Source organism: Physcomitrium patens, chromosome 25 (assembly GCF_059467195.1).
Source record: "Physcomitrium patens ecotype Gransden chromosome 25, ASM5946719v1, whole genome shotgun sequence".
In the NCBI taxonomy this organism is placed as follows: Eukaryota; Viridiplantae; Streptophyta; class Bryopsida; order Funariales; family Funariaceae; genus Physcomitrium; species Physcomitrium patens.
Window position 1 is genome coordinate 2,429,228 of NC_143434.1, and position 19,806 is coordinate 2,449,033.

At 37.9% G+C, this 19,806-nt stretch overlaps 2 protein-coding genes, 1 long non-coding RNA gene and 5 other non-coding genes across 8 annotated transcripts; 5 read left to right on the forward strand and 3 right to left on the reverse strand.

Moving 5' to 3' along the window:
- Positions 1 to 1,587: 1,587 nt before the first annotated feature.
- On the reverse strand, positions 1,588 to 5,177 carry LOC112278528 (rhomboid-like protein 19). Its single transcript, XM_024512141.3, has 8 exons — positions 5,118 to 5,177; positions 4,202 to 4,329; positions 3,832 to 3,892; positions 3,352 to 3,518; positions 2,912 to 3,017; positions 2,578 to 2,780; positions 2,188 to 2,325; positions 1,588 to 2,049 (listed from the first exon to the last, which is right to left on the reverse strand). Exons 1-8 carry the CDS (start codon positions 5,142 to 5,144, stop codon positions 1,944 to 1,946), a joined length of 936 nt encoding a protein of 311 aa, XP_024367909.1. The 5' UTR covers positions 5,145 to 5,177; the 3' UTR covers positions 1,588 to 1,943.
- Positions 5,178 to 5,482: 305 nt separating this feature from the next.
- Positions 5,483 to 7,360, forward strand: LOC112278529 (uncharacterized). Its single transcript, XR_002968718.3, has 2 exons — positions 5,483 to 6,480; positions 6,923 to 7,360. It is a non-coding gene; the product is annotated as an uncharacterized LOC112278529 (long non-coding RNA).
- Positions 6,720 to 6,826, forward strand: LOC112278548 (small nucleolar RNA snoR83). Its single transcript, XR_002968727.1, has one exon. It is a non-coding gene; the product is annotated as a small nucleolar RNA snoR83 (small nucleolar RNA).
- A 1,098-nt stretch (positions 7,361 to 8,458) lies between the features above and the next one.
- Positions 8,459 to 8,530, reverse strand: TRNAQ-CUG (transfer RNA glutamine (anticodon CUG)). Its single transcript has one exon. It is a non-coding gene; the product is annotated as a tRNA-Gln (tRNA).
- Positions 8,531 to 8,539: 9 nt separating this feature from the next.
- On the reverse strand, positions 8,540 to 8,612 carry TRNAR-UCU (transfer RNA arginine (anticodon UCU)). The gene has a single exon. It is a non-coding gene; the product is annotated as a tRNA-Arg (tRNA).
- Positions 8,613 to 12,272: 3,660 nt separating this feature from the next.
- TRNAR-UCU (transfer RNA arginine (anticodon UCU)) lies at positions 12,273 to 12,345 on the forward strand. The gene has a single exon. It is a non-coding gene; the product is annotated as a tRNA-Arg (tRNA).
- A 9-nt stretch (positions 12,346 to 12,354) lies between these two features.
- On the forward strand, positions 12,355 to 12,426 carry TRNAQ-CUG (transfer RNA glutamine (anticodon CUG)). Its single transcript has one exon. It is a non-coding gene; the product is annotated as a tRNA-Gln (tRNA).
- Positions 12,427 to 15,423: 2,997 nt separating this feature from the next.
- Positions 15,424 to 19,665, forward strand: LOC112278481 (uncharacterized). Its single transcript, XM_024512034.3, has 3 exons — positions 15,424 to 15,855; positions 16,109 to 18,968; positions 19,115 to 19,665. Exons 2-3 carry the CDS (start codon positions 17,909 to 17,911, stop codon positions 19,195 to 19,197), a joined length of 1,143 nt encoding a protein of 380 aa, XP_024367802.1. The 5' UTR covers positions 15,424 to 15,855; positions 16,109 to 17,908; the 3' UTR covers positions 19,198 to 19,665.
- The last annotated feature ends 141 nt before the right edge of the window (positions 19,666 to 19,806 follow it).

The window sequence follows — 19,806 nt, forward strand, 5'->3', positions numbered from 1 at the left end:
AAACTATTTAGAATATAAATATACATAATGAAACTATTATAATATTGATTTAGAAGTAAATAATGTAAAACTTTTAAAATGCTTTAGTAGTTTAAAGAAAAAAATAACAATCTCTTCAATCTTTTTAACAACTTGGTTCTAATATTTTTATAAATAATCTAATATACATATTCAATTACTAGTTTAAAATATCAAATAGGAAATATATTTTTTATACAAAACAAATAAAAAAATAGGTTCAAAGACTAATCATGTTAAAGCATAATAAGATAGACAAATTATTATCTTAATTGTCAAAACATTTGCAATTTACTTAATAAAAAAATCTTTAAAAAAGAATTGACATAGTTGAGGATATTTTTGATACACTTTTATTTACATTACTTTAAATGTAGAAGTTTTATGTTTATACTTTTCATGATTTGTTGCATTATCTATTGGACAAAGTGTTTTTAAAAAAGATTTCTATTAAAGATTTTTGTTTTGACTTTTAAATGTTTCTAAAAAGTTCTTAAAGTATTGTAGAAGATTCAAGAAATGTTTTATAAACTATTAAATACTCTAAAAGAATCTAGAAACCTATTTCATGGACATTTTTCTTCCAAGCCACCATTTTTAGTCATTTATAACTTTTTATCAGCAGCTTAAAAAAAAATGTTTTGAATTACAAATATATGTAAACAATAACTATTTTTTACTATAATTATTTACTTTTGTTAATATAATACTCTATTATATGCACCACTATTAGGTTTGATTTAGAGTATAAATGTAATGGGCACTCCTAATCAAATCAATGTGTGACAAACATTGATTTTTCCTTGAATTAGAAGTAATAAATTTTGAATAATATTAAAATTAAATTGATATAATTTTCATAGTAAAATGTGTAGTTTAAAATATACTAGTACTTCTATTTTTAAGAACAACATAAGAGCACTTCATTCAATAATCAAACAAACCAACAAAAAAACATATATATTAGTTTTACTGATTTGAGGTTTGATGACATTCTACTAAACACTCAAATCCAATGTATAACAAAGCAATTGTGTTTAATATCAAAGCTCATTACACATTACTTGATTAGCATCAAATTTCTAAATTTCAATAGAAGCATTCAACTTCAGAAATATGTACAGATTCAGTGAATCGGATTAATGACATAAAAGACACAATATTATTGATTGGGTTTTCTGAAATGGTGCATTTTAACTTTATTGCTCGGTGATTGAATCACACAACACTGGTGAATGAGATAATATCTTTAAATAAGCATTTTAGTATTTATCGATTACTAAGTTTCTTCTCACTGATTCCGTTGTGGAGACCAACATTTAATATGTAGCTCACAAGATACTCTTCCAATTAAGTTCGTTCGGTTGTGGATAAAAACAATCACTGTTGCTTGACGAGGCATAACACTGAATTCCTCATGACACAACTTCTGATATACAACCTGATTGATCACAGACCTGGAAACTGACTGCAGCCTCTACGATTGCCTTTTCCAACATAAAAGCAAATAAAATCTGTTGTGCTTGGGTCACACAGATAGGCAACATGTAGTGAGCAGAGGGAAGAAAATAAAATTAAAGAAACTTTGCATTCAAAGTACTCAAAACCAAGTGTAGGCCGTTCTATTTCACAACTCTTCAGCATAATGCATAATGCACCATGCCTTTGGACTCAACACACCTCCTTAGTCCTACAATTATCGACATTACTCACAATTGCTCCAGGTTACCTTGCATGATGCTACAACACTTCCACTCCAGGAGAGGATCTAGGCGCTCAACAAGGGAGAAGTTTCCTCCGTGGAGGGAAAGTGCGGCTAAATAGGGGAAGAGTAGTCGATCGTCGATTAAGGATTGATTATTTTGGTCATGTACAAAAAAAAACATGAAAAATGAAAAGGAAAGAAGAGAAGCGAAAGCTCTGGTTCAGACAATAGCTTGGCTCCCTTTAGATTCGAGACCCTCTGCTGGTAGGCCTTCTGCCATTGCGTTGGTACCTAATCTTTCTTCAAGTGCACGAGCACCTCGCTCCCTGGATTCAAAAAAAAACGCTCAATCCATCTCAACATTGTCTTTAGTTATAGAACCAGCACACCACTAGAACTTCAGTACACGAAGAAATCAGCTGGATTCATTTGTTGTGTAAAAAGCTAGCTAAGAGTTGATGTACCTTCGCCTGCTAGCCTCAAAAGAATCTGAACCTGGAAGAGGTTTCCCGAGTTCAACGCTTGGTCCTTCATTAGATGTTTGAATTCTCTGCCGGCAGAAAATTCTCTCGCAGATTTTTGCAATTGTATCGACGAAGGGCCTGCAATAGAATCATTAGGATATCCACTCAGTATTACAGTACTAATTACAAGACTTCGTTTACCCAAAAAATTTGCATACTAAGATTCAGTTTAAGGAGACAAGATGGTAAACAGCTACATTCATCACCCCAACTCTTTAAGGGGTAGACGTTTCTATATCACTTATCCAACCAAGAATAGCAACAAGAAGTCCTTCCAATTCATCAAGAGATAAAATTAACATCCCGAAAATTGTTGGTCAGAGGACATACTGTACGGGTGATGGGAAGAAAGTTGCGAAGGAAAATTCAGCACTCGAGTCGCCTTTGAGTCCAGCCTCAGGCTTCCTCTGGAAGTAACGAAGATATATCCAGGCTCCGTAAGTTCCAAACACAATGAAAGGTACGAATTGAATTGGCTCCGCCGAGAGAAAGCTGCTAACGATCGAAAAGATAACGAATAGAGAAGGAGACCACTGCAACCAGAAATTACACCACGGTTGTTAGGAACATCTAAGCAGAGGGTTCCACCAATCATTCCCTGTTAGGCCTCATTTGAAGAGCCGTCTGGAAGTCAAAACCAAAGCAAATTAGGAATATAGCTAACCTTTGCACGCAGTTTAAGGGCCGGTATTTCTTGTTCTGGACTGATCTGCTTCACTGCAACCAGAAACCCAGCCAACACTCCATGGAACCCTGATATTGGCGCATATCTGCAAGATGTCACCGAAGTCAGTCAAAATCATTAAACCAATTTAGGTGTTAACAAAAGTAAAGCCACACCCTAATAATTGAGGGTCCCTACCACTTCTACCAACTCGACTATGGGGATGGGACAGCTACGCAGAAACAAAGATCCACTTCGCTATTTCCTCATCTGGTACCATCATTCATCCGCTGGAGCTTCCACTTCTATCAGCTTCTCCAAGAAAAAGTGGCAATTCTACTCAGTATCAACAAGGTCACTAGTAGCTCAATGCCTGTTCTCTGGAACAAATTAGATGAACCTAGTTTTCAACAAAAACGCAGGGTGATTGCCCAACTTACAGATAATCTCCTCGTCTTGTAGTGAAATAAAGAAAAATAGCAAGGGCAAAGGTACTTGCACAAGTGAAGAGATTGACAAAGACTATGAACTTGATGAACTCCCTTGAACCCCAGAAAGGCTCCAAATGCTTTCCGGCAAGAAGCAGAGCAAGAACGCTCGCTCCCAACTGCACAGAATGAAGAAAATCTTGCGTGAGGACTGAATGAACTGAAACCAAACAAAATAAAGAGAAGCTCATAATAAGCACAGCGAGTAATGCATGTGGCCAAAATAAAGAGAAGCTCATAACATGCATTACAAAAACATCACGAATTTTCTTCTCAATTTGAAAGAGGATCGAAAATTTCTACAAAGTTGTATTTGCGCTAGAAAGTCCAACAGTAAGTCAAGGAGTTCGTAACAGCTGTAGACGATCAACATTAATCAAGAGCTCTGTCACAATCCAGAAGAAACTCATGAGATATAGTGAAGAAGCTTACACCAAAAATAGTTGTCTCAAGATAGCCTGCTGTGATAATATTCCAAACAAATGGGATAAATCTGCAGACAAAATGCGGAACAACTGAGCAATTACTCAAATCTACCTGAGACAAATAACTAAAGAAAGCATGAGTGGCCGCAGTACATATATCTAATGTTTGAATTTCAGGTCAATCTAATAGCAGATTCTTTAGAAACAAGAGCTTCTGGATTGAGATAAACTGCCACGAATCTTCCAACATACATGCACAATTCATCCGTCAATACCCAACTCGCCCTGAAATCTTAAACAAGGTCATGACCAGATAAAAGACTGGACAAACTATTGAACGTCTCAGCAGATAGCAGGCCTTCTGCAATATCACTTACTTTCCAGGTATCAAGGAGAAAGTATCTGAAATCGTATGAGGTAAGAGGACATTGGCAAGGTAGCCCGTAACAAGAACCACAGCAAGTCCTTTTGAAAGTCGGGTAAAGCCTGAGAAAAGGCCACCAGTCTGTATACAAGGGACAAACAAAATCTTGTATCAGATTTCAGTGCAATTAGTATGTGCAATTAGGCCGTAATGACATTATGACGAAAAGAAAAGAACAGAAAAGAAGAAAAGAAACAAGTAAATAAACCCTAAGCCCTGGGCAGGACGATTTCTTTCAGAAATCGTTAAGTTGTCTGGAAGCACTTAAAAACCTGATCAGCTCAGAATCAATAATAACTACTTGCATGTGAAGCCAATCTTGAGCAGCTCTTAGACCAGAACTGCAGAGCTCGAAGTATGTACCGAGTATTCCGAAAGGGTAACAGGGAGTCCTTAACCTCAACGATACAGCTGAGTAATGACGTCAAAGAATAGAACATGCCTTCAGAATATGGGCTTCTGGCTGGGGTTAACTAATTCTCCTAGAGAACACTTCGAGGCAACAATCAATGTGGACTACATCACATCTGCACAGGGCCCTTTAGACAAACCCTACCTAAATCTATTTTACTATTCTAGAATCGGCGAAAACAAGCTGGGAAAAAGCTCGGCTACCGAAAGAGTTTCAGTAGCTTAGGGTTCACCACATATTCCGAAACCAATGTCATCCCCTAGTGCGATCATCACGTAAGAGGAATAATGCAGGAGAAAAGACGCAGCGAATCTTTCACAAAAAAAGGGGGTGATGAGAAACCCTTGATAGACACAACGACGCAATCGCCATAAAGAAAGAAACCGAGTTCAACTGACAGAATCCAATCGAAACGAGGTAAGAGACTCAATTGAAACTCTGCAGAAAAATGCATTACCCCTGGGATTGCAGCAGGAGTGCTCATTGTGCCGATCCGATCCGCTGTAGGAGACTGCCAGAAGAAGAAGTTGGATTGGAAGATCTGCCGGAAGCTAAGTCAAGGACCCTTCGATTACACACTTCTCCATCCCTTGCGAAAAGAGAAAAATACTTTTCTGCAGAGATCTCTTCTTTGATATTCCACGGCTAAGATCCCATGTTTTTTTTGAACGAATGGCTACAGTTGTTTACCTCCAAGTGTAACATATATCGAATGCAAATTCTTCCATCTTTTACATTCACGTATTTCCGAAGGCGAACCCATCTTTTCCCTGTTTTCTTTTTATCTCCCACATGGCCACCGACACTAACATATGCATATCCTGATCGTGAAGTGTCGTCTCGCTTGGGTCTCTTATTCGATGTTCAGGGTTTGGAAAGTGACGTTGGTAGGGGACAAAACTAGTCTTGTTGAAAAGTAACTTTACTCCTCATGTTAGAACTGCAACAAGTTTGGCTGCCAACCACTCGTTGTGATTGAAGATCTGCTCCCCCACTTTGTTAAAGAATATTTGAAATTGCGCCTTCTTCATGTATGGTAGTGACCTTGGGTGCAGCGTTGAATAGTGAGTTGGAAGAGGAGTAAGATTTATGTGCACGATAGCGTTTTATTGTTGCAATTTTCGAGGGTATTGAGCATGGAAAGTTAGAGTATCTGGTCTGTGGAAGGATTTTGAGATGCATGCATGCACAGCCAAGGTCCGACAGGATTATACAGGATTCTCTTGCAAATTAGTTTCAAACCCTAAAGTAGAAATGTTTTTGAATGTTGTTCTGGTAGCTTCGATCTGGTGAGTTGGATTCGACCGGTGCAATCTGTATTTGCTATGCTTTCAATTGGGTCTTTGTGTCCAGATTTTACGGAATCTGGATCTAATTCCACTTGAGTCAAGAAGAGAAGACAGTAGGGGAGAGAGGTCACATGATTTTTTGGTTGGAAGTTCTGGTCACCTCAGGCTTCGCGTCTTAGAAGCTTTAGTAGCTACTGCATGTGAGTACTCACTAGTATACACTTTTAAATCTTATCATGCCCCTGTTGAGCTGGGGGGAAAGCCTCTCAACCATCTGGCCTACCATCCGGGTCTTTGCACCGGCGACAGATTGGCGGAGATATCAAAATCGTTGGACGCTGTGTGAGTTTCTCTGGAGATAATCGTCTAAGTTGCAGGGCGCCAGATTCTTGTGCAGTTCCTTCTGTTCATCGTAGATTGTGGAGCTCATAGTTAGTAGTTCAGCGAAACATTTCGCAGAGTCTGCCAGTCATTTGTCATTGCGGTGGGTGAGTCGCTTCTATTGATGCATTGCGGGCAATAATTGGGAGCGTAAGTTTCGACTTTTATTTGCTTGTTTATTCCTTTTTTTTTCTTTCGAATTTGGCTTTGAGTAGATATTTTTTGATTAGGGCTAACTGGAGTTTGTTGTTCGAGGTTGAGTATTTACAGTCAATTCAATTCATTACAGGCATCGTCACAATGTCGTTGATGATCTAATTAATTGCAGATTTATCTGAATCGTTTTGATAACTTTACACAATGAAGGCCTCTTTCACGTTCAGTCTTTATTCACATGTAACAAGCCTGATTCATGCGAGGCCGAAAGTAACATTGAAGTTGTGTTGATAACACTCTTACTACATGGGGTGATGTGTCAACAGCTTCTCAGACAGTCCTTGACCACTGCAATAGAATAGCTTTGAGAATTGTTAAGCCTAGAGCATCTAAGTTATCTCTTCCAGTTTGCTAAGCCTGGACATTGAACTTGCAGCGTGCAGACTAAACGTTTGGGTGGAGATGTGAAAGACGCAGCCAGAGGCGATGACAAACTATGCGGCTATCTTAGTTCCTCTTGCTAGTGAGCTAGAACATAAAGCAGCAATGGCCATCAATATTCCAACCTTTCTGGGTCAATAGCTCAATATCTTCAATTCATCACAACTATCGTATTCGATTCACCTCTCAGCTACCAAAGACACATATAACTCAGAAAGACATGGTTACATCACTTCATGCTTTGGAACTTCGAGTTATCAACTTCCGTCCACGAAGATTGCATCCCTAGTTGGTTCCATCAGTATACCTGTATATCACAAAAAACGAAGCCTTGTAGACTTGTGGTGGCCTGAATTTTAGTTGAGTCAAGGGAATTATATCACTTCCATTGAGAAATGACGAGACCGAGACTAAAAAACTCGTGAGTAAACAATGGTGCCCGGAGGTAGTCACATCCACCTATTGAATCCAGTGCAATTGTTTACGGATCAATCATTTCTCAACACTCGTTCGTTGCACTCAAAAAATCCGTATTTTCAAGTACCACAGCATCTGGTTCCATTTTCAAGAGGAAAGCACCTGCCATGATTATGAATATCATACAATGCAGGAAATGAATCTGCTAAAAACTGGATTTCATAAACTCATTCTTCGCATTAGCTTCTAAACCTTCCAGAACTACATCTCTCTCAATGAAAGATATACTTGCATTCCATTCAATGCCTGCCTACTACTAAATCAAACTCTGAAATCATTGGAAAATACGAAAGAAGATACGAAAAACAGGAAATCAGATCTGCACAACCATCAATTGTCAAAGACTTGCCAAAAACTACTCAAGAGATGAGGATGGGATGCAAGGGAATGCAGGCTTGATGGGGCACACATGTAGTGTTGGATATATTGGTGAGAATTCCATTCCCTGCCAAACCCCTCAGGAGAGGAGAGAAGGTGGACTGATGGGTTGAGAAAAGCGGTGATGGGCTGATGGCAAATGTTTGTTGGTTTGGGTGATTGTTTGGAGGTGTTGGTCCAGGTATGTTTGAGGGGCATTTGGGTGGACATGGGATGGCAGTGTGTAGACAGACAAGTATGAGAATTGTGGCATGTGTGATAGGTATCTTGTGGAAGTAATCTTGGATCGGGGCTATGGTGGGGAGAAAGAGGCAGCTGATATGAATGAGCTTTGCTGACAGGCGATTCCATGTCATAGGGTGAGTGCATTATGACAGGTTTGGACAGCCCAGGGACTTGTGTGTTGTGCAACTTTTGAGTTGAAATATGTTTCAGAAGTAGAGAGAGTCTTTGTCTTTGTCTTTGTCTCATAACCGATCCTACAGCAGAGTTGGATGATACTCCCTTTTGGCAGTGTGTGTTTGTTTATCCCAGCCGTGGCCAGTGAAAACAACACCTCATCTCACAACATTTGCTGCAGAATGAAGAAACTGTGTGCATTCAGGATCCATCAGCGAGGAGGGGTCTGTGCAAATGGGGGGTGGGGAAAAGTAAAGTAAAATTAACAGGTTGTGGTAGGTCCCGGCGAGATTTGAACTCGCGTTACTGGATTCAGAGTCCAATGTCCTGACCGCTAGACTACGGGACCTCGCCGCAGCACTCCCGGTGGGACTCGAACCCACAATCCCCTGATTAGAAGTCAGATGCCTTATCCATTAGGCCACGGGAGCCGCGCTCGAATTGATGTCTCTTCCCTAATCCATCGCAAAACTTAAACAATTATTCGACGCATGCGTCACCTCCACGTTTTCATTTTGAAACATTCCTCCTCTTATCAACATATTTTTTGGAAGAGTTTTTGGTTGCATATTTATAAAAAGAAAATTCAATCTAAAAAACTATCAATAATCCTATCTACATATATGTAGTTGGATCAACATTAATACCAACATTTGTAAACACTTTTTGATGATTAAATTATTTCCAATTCAACAGATTCTGATTTTTCGAATTCATTTCAGTTTTTAATTCTTTTATAGTAATCTTTTCGATTACAGACATTCATCTTTTTTTCTTTTTTTTTTCTTCTTTTGTTGAGTTCATAATAATATGGACATGCTTTCATTACATTGTTTTCAAATGCAGTCTTAAGTATTATAAAAATAAATAAAAATCTTATGTACATGTATCATTTTAAATAAAAGTCTACACAGAGAACTGAAGAAACAAACCTTTGAGGTTTAGTGACTTTCGAAGATTTAGAAGCTGTACACACAAGTTAAGCAACATGCATGCAAAGTTCAAATTTGTAATGCCATTTGTATACATATCCACTTGCACAGAAAACCTATTTTTGGCAAAAATTACGTTACAAAATTTCCTGAAATTTTACCAACAATTTTAGGATATATGATAGAGTTCATAGGATTATAATTTTAATGTCCATGTCATACAATAACAATTTTAAGGGGTGGATAACAAGATATACAGCAGTTAATTCACAATTGCATGGTGGGTTTAGAATTCATTGCATATGCGGTTTCATAATTTTAAAGTCTAGGCCACTAAGTAAAACATTTAGAGTAACATTTGTAAGATTATAAGTACAAAAGAGACAATGTAAGATATAGGGTATAGAGTTTGAAACTTAGGAGTTAGGGCATGCAATTTAAGGTTTGTATTTTAAAATTTAAGGTGTAAGACTGTATATTTCACATCTTAGGATTTATGGTTTAAAGTTTGGATTTCTAGATATAAGGTATAGAATGTATATTTTGAATTTTAAAAGACACTTACATCAAGGGTGGAAAACTTAGCATTGAAGTATGTGAAGAAATAATAAATGTTAGAATTCATTCAAAATCAATTTAAATTAAAATATGTAGAAACATAATAAAATTAAAATATGAATATAATATAATGAATATAGTCCTTATTAGGTGGTTATTTCTCTTGAAATTTAGTAATTAATAATAAAAAAATATTAATTAAGTTTCAAAATATAATAATAAAATATTACAAAAAAATAAAAATAAAATTTTATATCTTTAAAAAGAAACTAAAATAGAAATTGGATGTAAAACAACTTTGGTTGGTCAACCTCAACATAGGTTATTTATTAGCAAGAGTTGCTTTAGCATAACAAGATCAAGATTTAATTTTTTTTATCTATGCTACTAAATTCATTAACAAATAAAATATACAATCTATTGTTGTTTTAGGACTCATCTCAATAATTACTTTAAAATTTTTGATATTGAATTTTTTATCATATTTTTCTTAAATTATAATCTAAATATATATATATATATATATATATATATATATATTTATTATTATCTTATGTCAATTTATTGTGGTGGGCAATCAATGTTCGTTTTTACAAATAGCTAATGGCTTTAGTCTTCCTCCTATTCACATTGGACTTTTAATTTTCTTTTTGCATTGTTGGATTGTGTATATTCCTTGTATTCTTGGGCTTTTGCCCTCATTGATGCTCCAAAATCTACTTGCTTGTATGTATGTCATAACTTAGGTCCATCGTTACTTTACATTGCAATTAATAGAAAGAATGTGCATGCATGTTGCTAAAATATGTCGGCCTTTATTAAGTATTCTTGTGAGTCTGGCAATGAGGGCAAAAGCCCAAGAATACAAGGAATATACACAATCCAACAATGCAAAAAGAAAATTAAAAGTCCAATGTGAATAGGAGGAAGACTAAAGCCATTAGCTATTTGTAAAAACGAACATTGATTGCCCACCACAATAAATTGACATAAGATAATAATAAATATATATATATATATATATATATATATATATTTAGATTATAATTTAAGAAAAATATGATAAAAAATTCAATATCAAAAATTTTAAAGTAATTATTGAGATGAGTCCTAAAACAACAATAGATTGTATATTTTATTTGTTAATGAATTTAGTAGCATAGATAAAAAAAATTAAATCTTGATCTTGTTATGCTAAAGCAACTCTTGCTAATAAATAACCTATGTTGAGGTTGACCAACCAAAGTTGTTTTACATCCAATTTCTATTTTAGTTTCTTTTTAAAGATATAAAATTTTATTTTTATTTTTTTGTAATATTTTATTATTATATTTTGAAACTTAATTAATATTTTTTTATTATTAATTACTAAATTTCAAGAGAAATAACCACCTAATAAGGACTATATTCATTATATTATATTCATATTTTAATTTTATTATGTTTCTACATATTTTAATTTAAATTGATTTTGAATGAATTCTAACATTTATTATTTCTTCACATACTTCAATGCTAAGTTTTCCACCCTTGATGTAAGTGTCTTTTAAAATTCAAAATATACATTCTATACCTTATATCTAGAAATCCAAACTTTAAACCATAAATCCTAAGATGTGAAATATACAGTCTTACACCTTAAATTTTAAAATACAAACCTTAAATTGCATGCCCTAACTCCTAAGTTTCAAACTCTATACCCTATATCTTACATTGTCTCTTTTGTACTTATAATCTTACAAATGTTACTCTAAATGTTTTACTTAGTGGCCTAGACTTTAAAATTATGAAACCGCATATGCAATGAATTCTAAACCCACCATGCAATTGTGAATTAACTGCTGTATATCTTGTTATCCACCCCTTAAAATTGTTATTGTATGACATGGACATTAAAATTATAATCCTATGAACTCTATCATATATCCTAAAATTGTTGGTAAAATTTCAGGAAATTTTGTAACGTAATTTTTGCCAAAAATAGGTTTTCTGTGCAAGTGGATATGTATACAAATGGCATTACAAATTTGAACTTTGCATGCATGTTGCTTAACTTGTGTGTACAGCTTCTAAATCTTCGAAAGTCACTAAACCTCAAAGGTTTGTTTCTTCAGTTCTCTGTGTAGACTTTTATTTAAAATGATACATGTACATAAGATTTTTATTTATTTTTATAATACTTAAGACTGCATTTGAAAACAATGTAATGAAAGCATGTCCATATTATTATGAACTCAACAAAAGAAGAAAAAAAAAAGAAAAAAAGATGAATGTCTGTAATCGAAAAGATTACTATAAAAGAATTAAAAACTGAAATGAATTCGAAAAATCAGAATCTGTTGAATTGGAAATAATTTAATCATCAAAAAGTGTTTACAAATGTTGGTATTAATGTTGATCCAACTACATATATGTAGATAGGATTATTGATAGTTTTTTAGATTGAATTTTCTTTTTATAAATATGCAACCAAAAACTCTTCCAAAAAATATGTTGATAAGAGGAGGAATGTTTCAAAATGAAAACGTGGAGGTGACGCATGCGTCGAATAATTGTTTAAGTTTTGCGATGGATTAGGGAAGAGACATCAATTCGAGCGCGGCTCCCGTGGCCTAATGGATAAGGCATCTGACTTCTAATCAGGGGATTGTGGGTTCGAGTCCCACCGGGAGTGCTGCGGCGAGGTCCCGTAGTCTAGCGGTCAGGACATTGGACTCTGAATCCAGTAACGCGAGTTCAAATCTCGCCGGGACCTACCACAACCTGTTAATTTTACTTTACTTTTCCCCACCCCCCATTTGCACAGACCCCTCCTCGCTGATGGATCCTGAATGCACACAGTTTCTTCATTCTGCAGCAAATGTTGTGAGATGAGGTGTTGTTTTCACTGGCCACGGCTGGGATAAACAAACACACACTGCCAAAAGGGAGTATCATCCAACTCTGCTGTAGGATCGGTTATGAGACAAAGACAAAGACAAAGACTCTCTCTACTTCTGAAACATATTTCAACTCAAAAGTTGCACAACACACAAGTCCCTGGGCTGTCCAAACCTGTCATAATGCACTCACCCTATGACATGGAATCGCCTGTCAGCAAAGCTCATTCATATCAGCTGCCTCTTTCTCCCCACCATAGCCCCGATCCAAGATTACTTCCACAAGATACCTATCACACATGCCACAATTCTCATACTTGTCTGTCTACACACTGCCATCCCATGTCCACCCAAATGCCCCTCAAACATACCTGGACCAACACCTCCAAACAATCACCCAAACCAACAAACATTTGCCATCAGCCCATCACCGCTTTTCTCAACCCATCAGTCCACCTTCTCTCCTCTCCTGAGGGGTTTGGCAGGGAATGGAATTCTCACCAATATATCCAACACTACATGTGTGCCCCATCAAGCCTGCATTCCCTTGCATCCCATCCTCATCTCTTGAGTAGTTTTTGGCAAGTCTTTTCAGTTATTTATTAAATATGAACCTATTTTTTTGCACAGTTCAAGAATTTTGTCATAACTTTTGAAATACTTTTGCATTGTTATGCATGAATTATTTCTATCAGACTGTTGCTTGTTGTAAGCTCAACATATTTTGGTTATGTTTTGTTTTGTTTTGTTTTTTGTATTGCTGTTTTTTGAATAATTTTGGAATTTTTTTTTACCCTTGGGGCAGAAGAAGTATGTGCAACAACACCCATTTTAAACAATCTGTGATTGGTATGAAATTCATGATTACTGAATGCAATACCATTGAGAGTATCATGTATGTTGGATGAACATGTTTGCACTTTCTCAGGACTTTGTGTGTTTTTTACATTACAATGACTAGCAACAGGTTTGTAGACAACAGTGAGTAAACAATAGGTATTAAATCTATGTTCACCACTACTTGTATATTTTTAGTTTGCTGCAGTGTGGTTTGGATGGAACCACTTGTCACAAATCTTGGTCAACAGGTGTTTGAAAAAGTAAAACTTAGGTACTGTTCTTAGAAGGGTGAGCCTAGTGAGATGGAGGTAGGAGAAAGATCTGTGTTGTGTGGGGGAGGTGAAGTGTCTCATAATCTTCTGCAATAGAATTGGTCAAATGTTTTAGTTTATAGAAGTTTGACCAATGGGATCCTCCACATTATGTGTAGGTGACTGGTCATGTGTAGGATGTTTAAGCTTAGGTTCCATTTATTACAAGATCATTAGTTTGTGCAATATATCACCTTGCCATAAACAATTGTCCCTATAATCTCTGGATTTGGAGTTTTGTACTATGTTAACTCATGGCTTTTTAGTGCAACTCCTTCTGTTTTGACTCATGTTTTAAAGAGAAAAGAAAAAGGAAATAACTGTTTTTAATTCTATTAAATCTGTAAGATTGCAGCTCTTCTACAGCATAAGCAATTGCTAAGTTTCACTGTTCTATGACACTTGCTTGGAGTCTAATGTGGAATACTATATTGACCATGTAACAACAACCTATGTTTCACATGCTATTTCATAAATTTTTTGTATACTGAATTAGGTGATTTGTATGTGGCAAGAACCATTACCAATGATATATCTTGACAAAGGTTTGAAAACTTGCCTTGTCTTCCTTAACAAGAATTGGAACTTTTTATGTTCAGTGAAGTGATTTTGCAAAAAAAAGTATAAACAATGGATCAGATTATTTCATTTTACCTCTTTCCCATTAGTGCAGAATGACTGACCAGGAAACCCAATTCAGAATCTGATGATTCTCCAAGCGGGTTAGCAGACTTGACCAGGGTTAGCAGCCTTGGCTCTGGAAAAAGCTCATGCCTGACTCCCCATCTACAAAGCCCAAATTCAGCTCTGCATTTAATTGATTGCATACACAAAATTTAAGCCTTGCTCTCCTACATATATTGTTATCAAAATCAAGCTCAAACTTAGCAAGAGTGATAAGCAAGTGACAAGGTCAAGCAAAATGTGAAAATTCCAAAGGTTTTGAAGCATGTGCATTGGTTCAACTGGATTGAACCTCCTGATCTGGACATATTTGCGACATCCTAGAAGGAAGTGTCAGAAAGAGGGGACGTGGTTCGATCAAAGGCTCTGTGGAGCTTCCAGACAAGAAATGTATCACCAATAGTGGCCTACTGAAACCTGCAGGATTGCAGTGAAGCGTCTCTAATCCCCAACAATTCCTAACACTTTCTACGTATTTTTCAAGGCGGTCAGGAAATCATGTGGATCTCCACATGAGAGAGCCAGTAAAATCAGTAAAGTCTTTACTGCAAAGTATGCCCCCTCATTGGTGTGGATTGTATCCAAGAAATAATGAGAACTTTGTCTTGGAAGACCTCAACTACAGACTGCAACTGAACAATTCATATAAAGCTAAGCATTGGACCAGGAAGAATTCATCCTTTAAACCCTCCAAGAAAACCAACTAAAAGTGATTAAACAAGCAACTGATGGCTAGGTGGAAATAGTTGTGGTTTCACAGATAATTCATTCCACAGGTTTTTAATGATGTTGCTATGGCAAGATTGCATTATGTGACTCCATTAATATTCTTCACAAATTATGTTTCATCTTCCTCCTTCCCGAAGCAAAATTGGATCATTTGATGCGTATGTTGGCATATTATCATTGACCTCTTCATTTTTTTATATTTTAAAACATCAACACATTTTTCTCGTTTGATGACCCCAAGCTGTTCCGGAAGTCTTTGTGAACTGGTTAAGAGTGGGCCACAGGGTCCTGAAAAGCCCAATTCCTTGAAGACTTTGAAAGCTCAAGGCTGGCAGGGTTTGCCAGTTTTCAAGCTAGTGAAATGATAGATTTGATGTGATACTACTACCCCCGCTTTGTAAGCTTTAGTAACCTTAGAATAATGCACTTGCAAGCCAATAGGGACGACAAGAAACCTGAGGTTAGGTTCATTTTTCGACTTGCACTTGTGCTCAAGGCAATCCAGCTTTAGATCCTCGCAGTCCTGAGGTTGGCCCTGCAATGAACCTGACAACAGTCTCCCTGGTGTTGCTTCAGATCTGATGTACTATTGCACTTGCAGCCTGCACTCAAAGGTTGGTAACACCTATGATTTGCTTTTGAAGGGAAGCCCTAGTTCAAGCTTCGTTCTGAGAATGAATTCGCATCAAAGAAGAGAAAATCTGACTTAGAACCTACGGAGTGAAGTGCGCATGAAACAAGGTTTGAAACAAACTTTTACTACTGGTTCCGATCACATGATCAGTTCAAAGTGCTGCTTTATCTTTACTCTCGGTGCATTGCATAGTTATGTGACGTCCGGGGTCTTGGAGTGTTGCACTTGGAACTTCTTGCAAAGAATCAAATTGGGTCCTTCAGTTCTAGCCTATTCGATTCCCTGCTGGAGACAGATTGCTGAATGCCTAGATTGTTGTGCCGTGACACTGGAAAAGCTGTCCATTATAACTACTTACAGGATGCAACCAGCTCAAGGTCTCCACAACATTTCAAGTGCTCTGCGCACACGATTGCGGTGCCGAGGCGGTTGAAACCAAAAGTGAGTGCGCTGGAAAGGTTGCCGTCCCTTGGCAGAAACTGGTCACACTAGATTCTGTCCTTGTGGACAAAGTTGGAGGGAAGGTCAAAAATAGTCAGGTGAATTTTAAATATCCCCCAACAGTCGAACAAGGTTTCATCAGTCTATGGTAACTTGTCCATCCCACCTTCTTTTTCTTATTTCAGAACATGATGTAATAGGCTTATCATGAACCAATAGAGAATTTAATTTCGACATTCTACCACTACCTGCCACTTCCAGATGAAATTCAAGACAACTAGTGATCGATAGATTCTTTTTCTTTAGGGATTGCGATGTGTGGAAATTTAATTTTGTTCATGCTCATAATCACTTGATCATTCTAAAGTGCTATCTTATCCATCTTATACTTTTTAAAATTAATTAATTATTGTTGGTGTTCATTGTGAGCCGATGTGCTGGTCGCTGCTGCCTTACAAAGACTTCACATAAATGTGACCTCAGTACTGTCGGACATTACCATGCTTCAGCAACTGCAGTGCTAGTATTCGAGCAGAGACTGGGATTAATGTTGCTACTGCTGCAATCTACACGTGACATTGTGCGAAGTATCAATTGGTGCTGCATGTGAAAGGTGTATCCTACCATGCTGCTCCAAGAAGCCACAAGTTGTGAGGTCTTGGAGGCTGTATGCCTATGTTACACTCCACATGCGGTGTAAGGGGATACCAGAACATAAGGATATTTCTGGGGGTTTATGTGTCTTGTCGTTACTGCGGTTGGTCTATGTGGCTCTGCTTGTAGGAATATTGTCACGGACACTAGACTCTGAAGGGAGTTACGTGGAGTCTGGAACCCCCATGAAGTTGTTTTAAATATGAAGATATTTACTAGGGACCTGACCAGCTCCGCTGCAGGGATCTAGTGTGCCTCACGAACCCAGGCGATCGAAAACCGGTCTCTGTTGGGTTGGAGCAGGAATCCTGCAGACTGTATATGCATGGAGTACAAGTACAACTGAAGCTGGGGCAATAAGAAGCATCATGTTCCAGAGCATTAGACAATGTTTCTTCACTTGAGAGCAGTAACCCAAAGGCGGAAGATAGTATAAGTTCGCTGCGAAACTTCATGCGAGGATCAGTTGCATTTCATTATAATCTTACATTACGTGCTGTAGAGTATTAGGGGGATAGTCCAACGGCGGCCTTAGAACTTGATTTCAACACTTAGAATTAGGCTAGTACAATTTACATTCCTGAGAGTAGTTCCAGCAACGTCTGAAGAGACTGAGTAGTCGGAGACAAACGAGATTTCGAGAGCACTTAATCGAGCGTTCCGGGAATGATCCCTTTAATGAACCATCAGTGGAAATATAATCTGCGGGTAGGCCATGGACCACCATTCGGAGTACGTATTTAACGAAGTTAGAAATGATCAATTCACTAGTCTGATGGCATGAATTAAAGGACCCTATCTCTCTCGCTCTCTCTTTCTCTCTTCCTCTATCTAGCACACGATCGCACAAACATAAAAGATGTGTGCTTGTGTTTGTTAGCTTCTCCATTGAAAATTTGATAGAGGTCGAATAAGATTCACCAGGTTTACAGTGGACCTAAGCACTAAATTGTAAAAAGGACCGAAGGCATCGATCATCACACCTAAAAGTGCATTCATTGATCGAGGACTTTCAGGTCAATATATTCCTATAGTATCTATATTCGGAGATTATAACCCATCATCATGGCACTTCATGATATGCTGCTTAGCAGCCGCATACTTACGAAGCGCAAACGGAGAGACGAAACTTCTGAAGTTCCTATTAAGAATACCATCATTGGTGGATTTCGAGGCAATAGCGATCAGAATAAGGATCGAACATGGATAGCCTGCCATCAATGCTCTGGCTCTACACTCCATTCGCATAGTAATCGTTGTGTCTTGCATTGTTCTTCCCCTAAGTATATTTCTGATTTCGTAATGGAAGGTGCTGCTACTTTAGACGAGAGTAGTGTGGACAGTTACGGCAATACTCTTTCAGGTGGATCGGAGTCGTTTGGTGTTTTCCACACCAATTTCCATTGTCGTGGAGCAGATGGCAGCGATGATCAATTACTGTTGCCAATTACGTCCCCATTTACATCAATAGGCACCAGCTTGCCATCCAACTCTGACCTCGAACAGCTTGATTTAGATGGCATTGCAGCAGTTATAGGACATAACGTGCTGTTCGGTACTAATCGATACTCTGAAGGTCGTTATGCATACAGCAACACTATGACCACGATCCGATCGCAGCCCTCATCTTGGAATTCTAGAATACCATTTGAGGTTGACGACAAGATCGCACAGATGATGCCATCACTAACGGCCAACATCCCCGGTTTGAACCGAGAGTCAGGAGGAAATCAGCATGCTGATGGTTTCAACGCGGAATTACCAAAATTCTCCATGGAGAATTCAAGTATCACCTCAAGCAATTCGCTATCAAAACCAGAGATCTCCAGACTATCGTCGCAGTTGCAGGACGTCCGTGAGGCGATAGCATCAGAATTCAACCTCGATTCCTTGAAGCAAAGCTGTGGGGAAATGGTGGGTCCGCAAGTCACGAGCCGGACAGCCACCAGCGCCGATAGTGCGGCACGACGTGAAACTGCAGGAAAAATGGGGCGAGCGTTTCGAGGAGTGAGGAAGAGGCCCTGGGGTCGGTGGTCTGCTGAGATTCGTGATCGAATTGGACGGTGCCGACATTGGTTGGGCACATTCGACACAGCAGAAGATGCCGCCAGAGCTTACGACAGTGGTAAGATTCGTCATCGAGAACTCATGGAAGTCACAAATACTGTGCCGTTGCATCTGGTTTTTAAACACGGGAGTTTCACATCTTGCTTGTTTATGTTGCACAATTTTCTAACTTTGTGTGAGAACTTGCGGTGTTTGTGTCTACAGCCGCAAGGGCGCTGCGAGGGGCCAAAGCCAAGACCAACTTCGAAGTGGGTTATACATCAGAATCGATACAAACACACAACTAGGTGTCTACTTTCTTACTTTCGACGCCAGCATGCACCAGCTCCAGTTTCCACCATTGAAAGCATTAAACTGTGCAGCTCTTTTTGCCTTCACACACATACTCGGCTGACAGAGCAACAGTTCTCCACGTTGATTTTGCCACTCAGTCTCGAAGTACCTCCCAGTTTATGACTCGCCCTGCATGACAGTCAGGTCAATATTGACGTCGATTCTGGTCGCCGCTGTTAGAAATAGCGCTACAAACATAACGCCAGGGCTTGATCTGAAGCTCGGATTCAGTACACTCTTTTTCTCACTTATAATAATATTCTCAATGTTTTTGTCAGTTTCATCTCAGTTTTAGAAAAGAACATGTTCAGAGGATCCCACCACTGAGATTCTACTCTGCCATCATAATTGTGATGTGCTTTGGTTAAGTAATTGAACAAGGATCGATCAGATGCAAACTGATTAGTTTCCTTTCAAAAGTAGGACTAGTGTTAACTACAAAGGCATCTTTTAATTCTAAGTACACTGTAAATCCAGAGTTGATAGTAGGATAAATTGACATTTTATTTAGAATATTTATCTTATTAGTATGTTACTTCAAATTTATATATTAATTTTTTTGC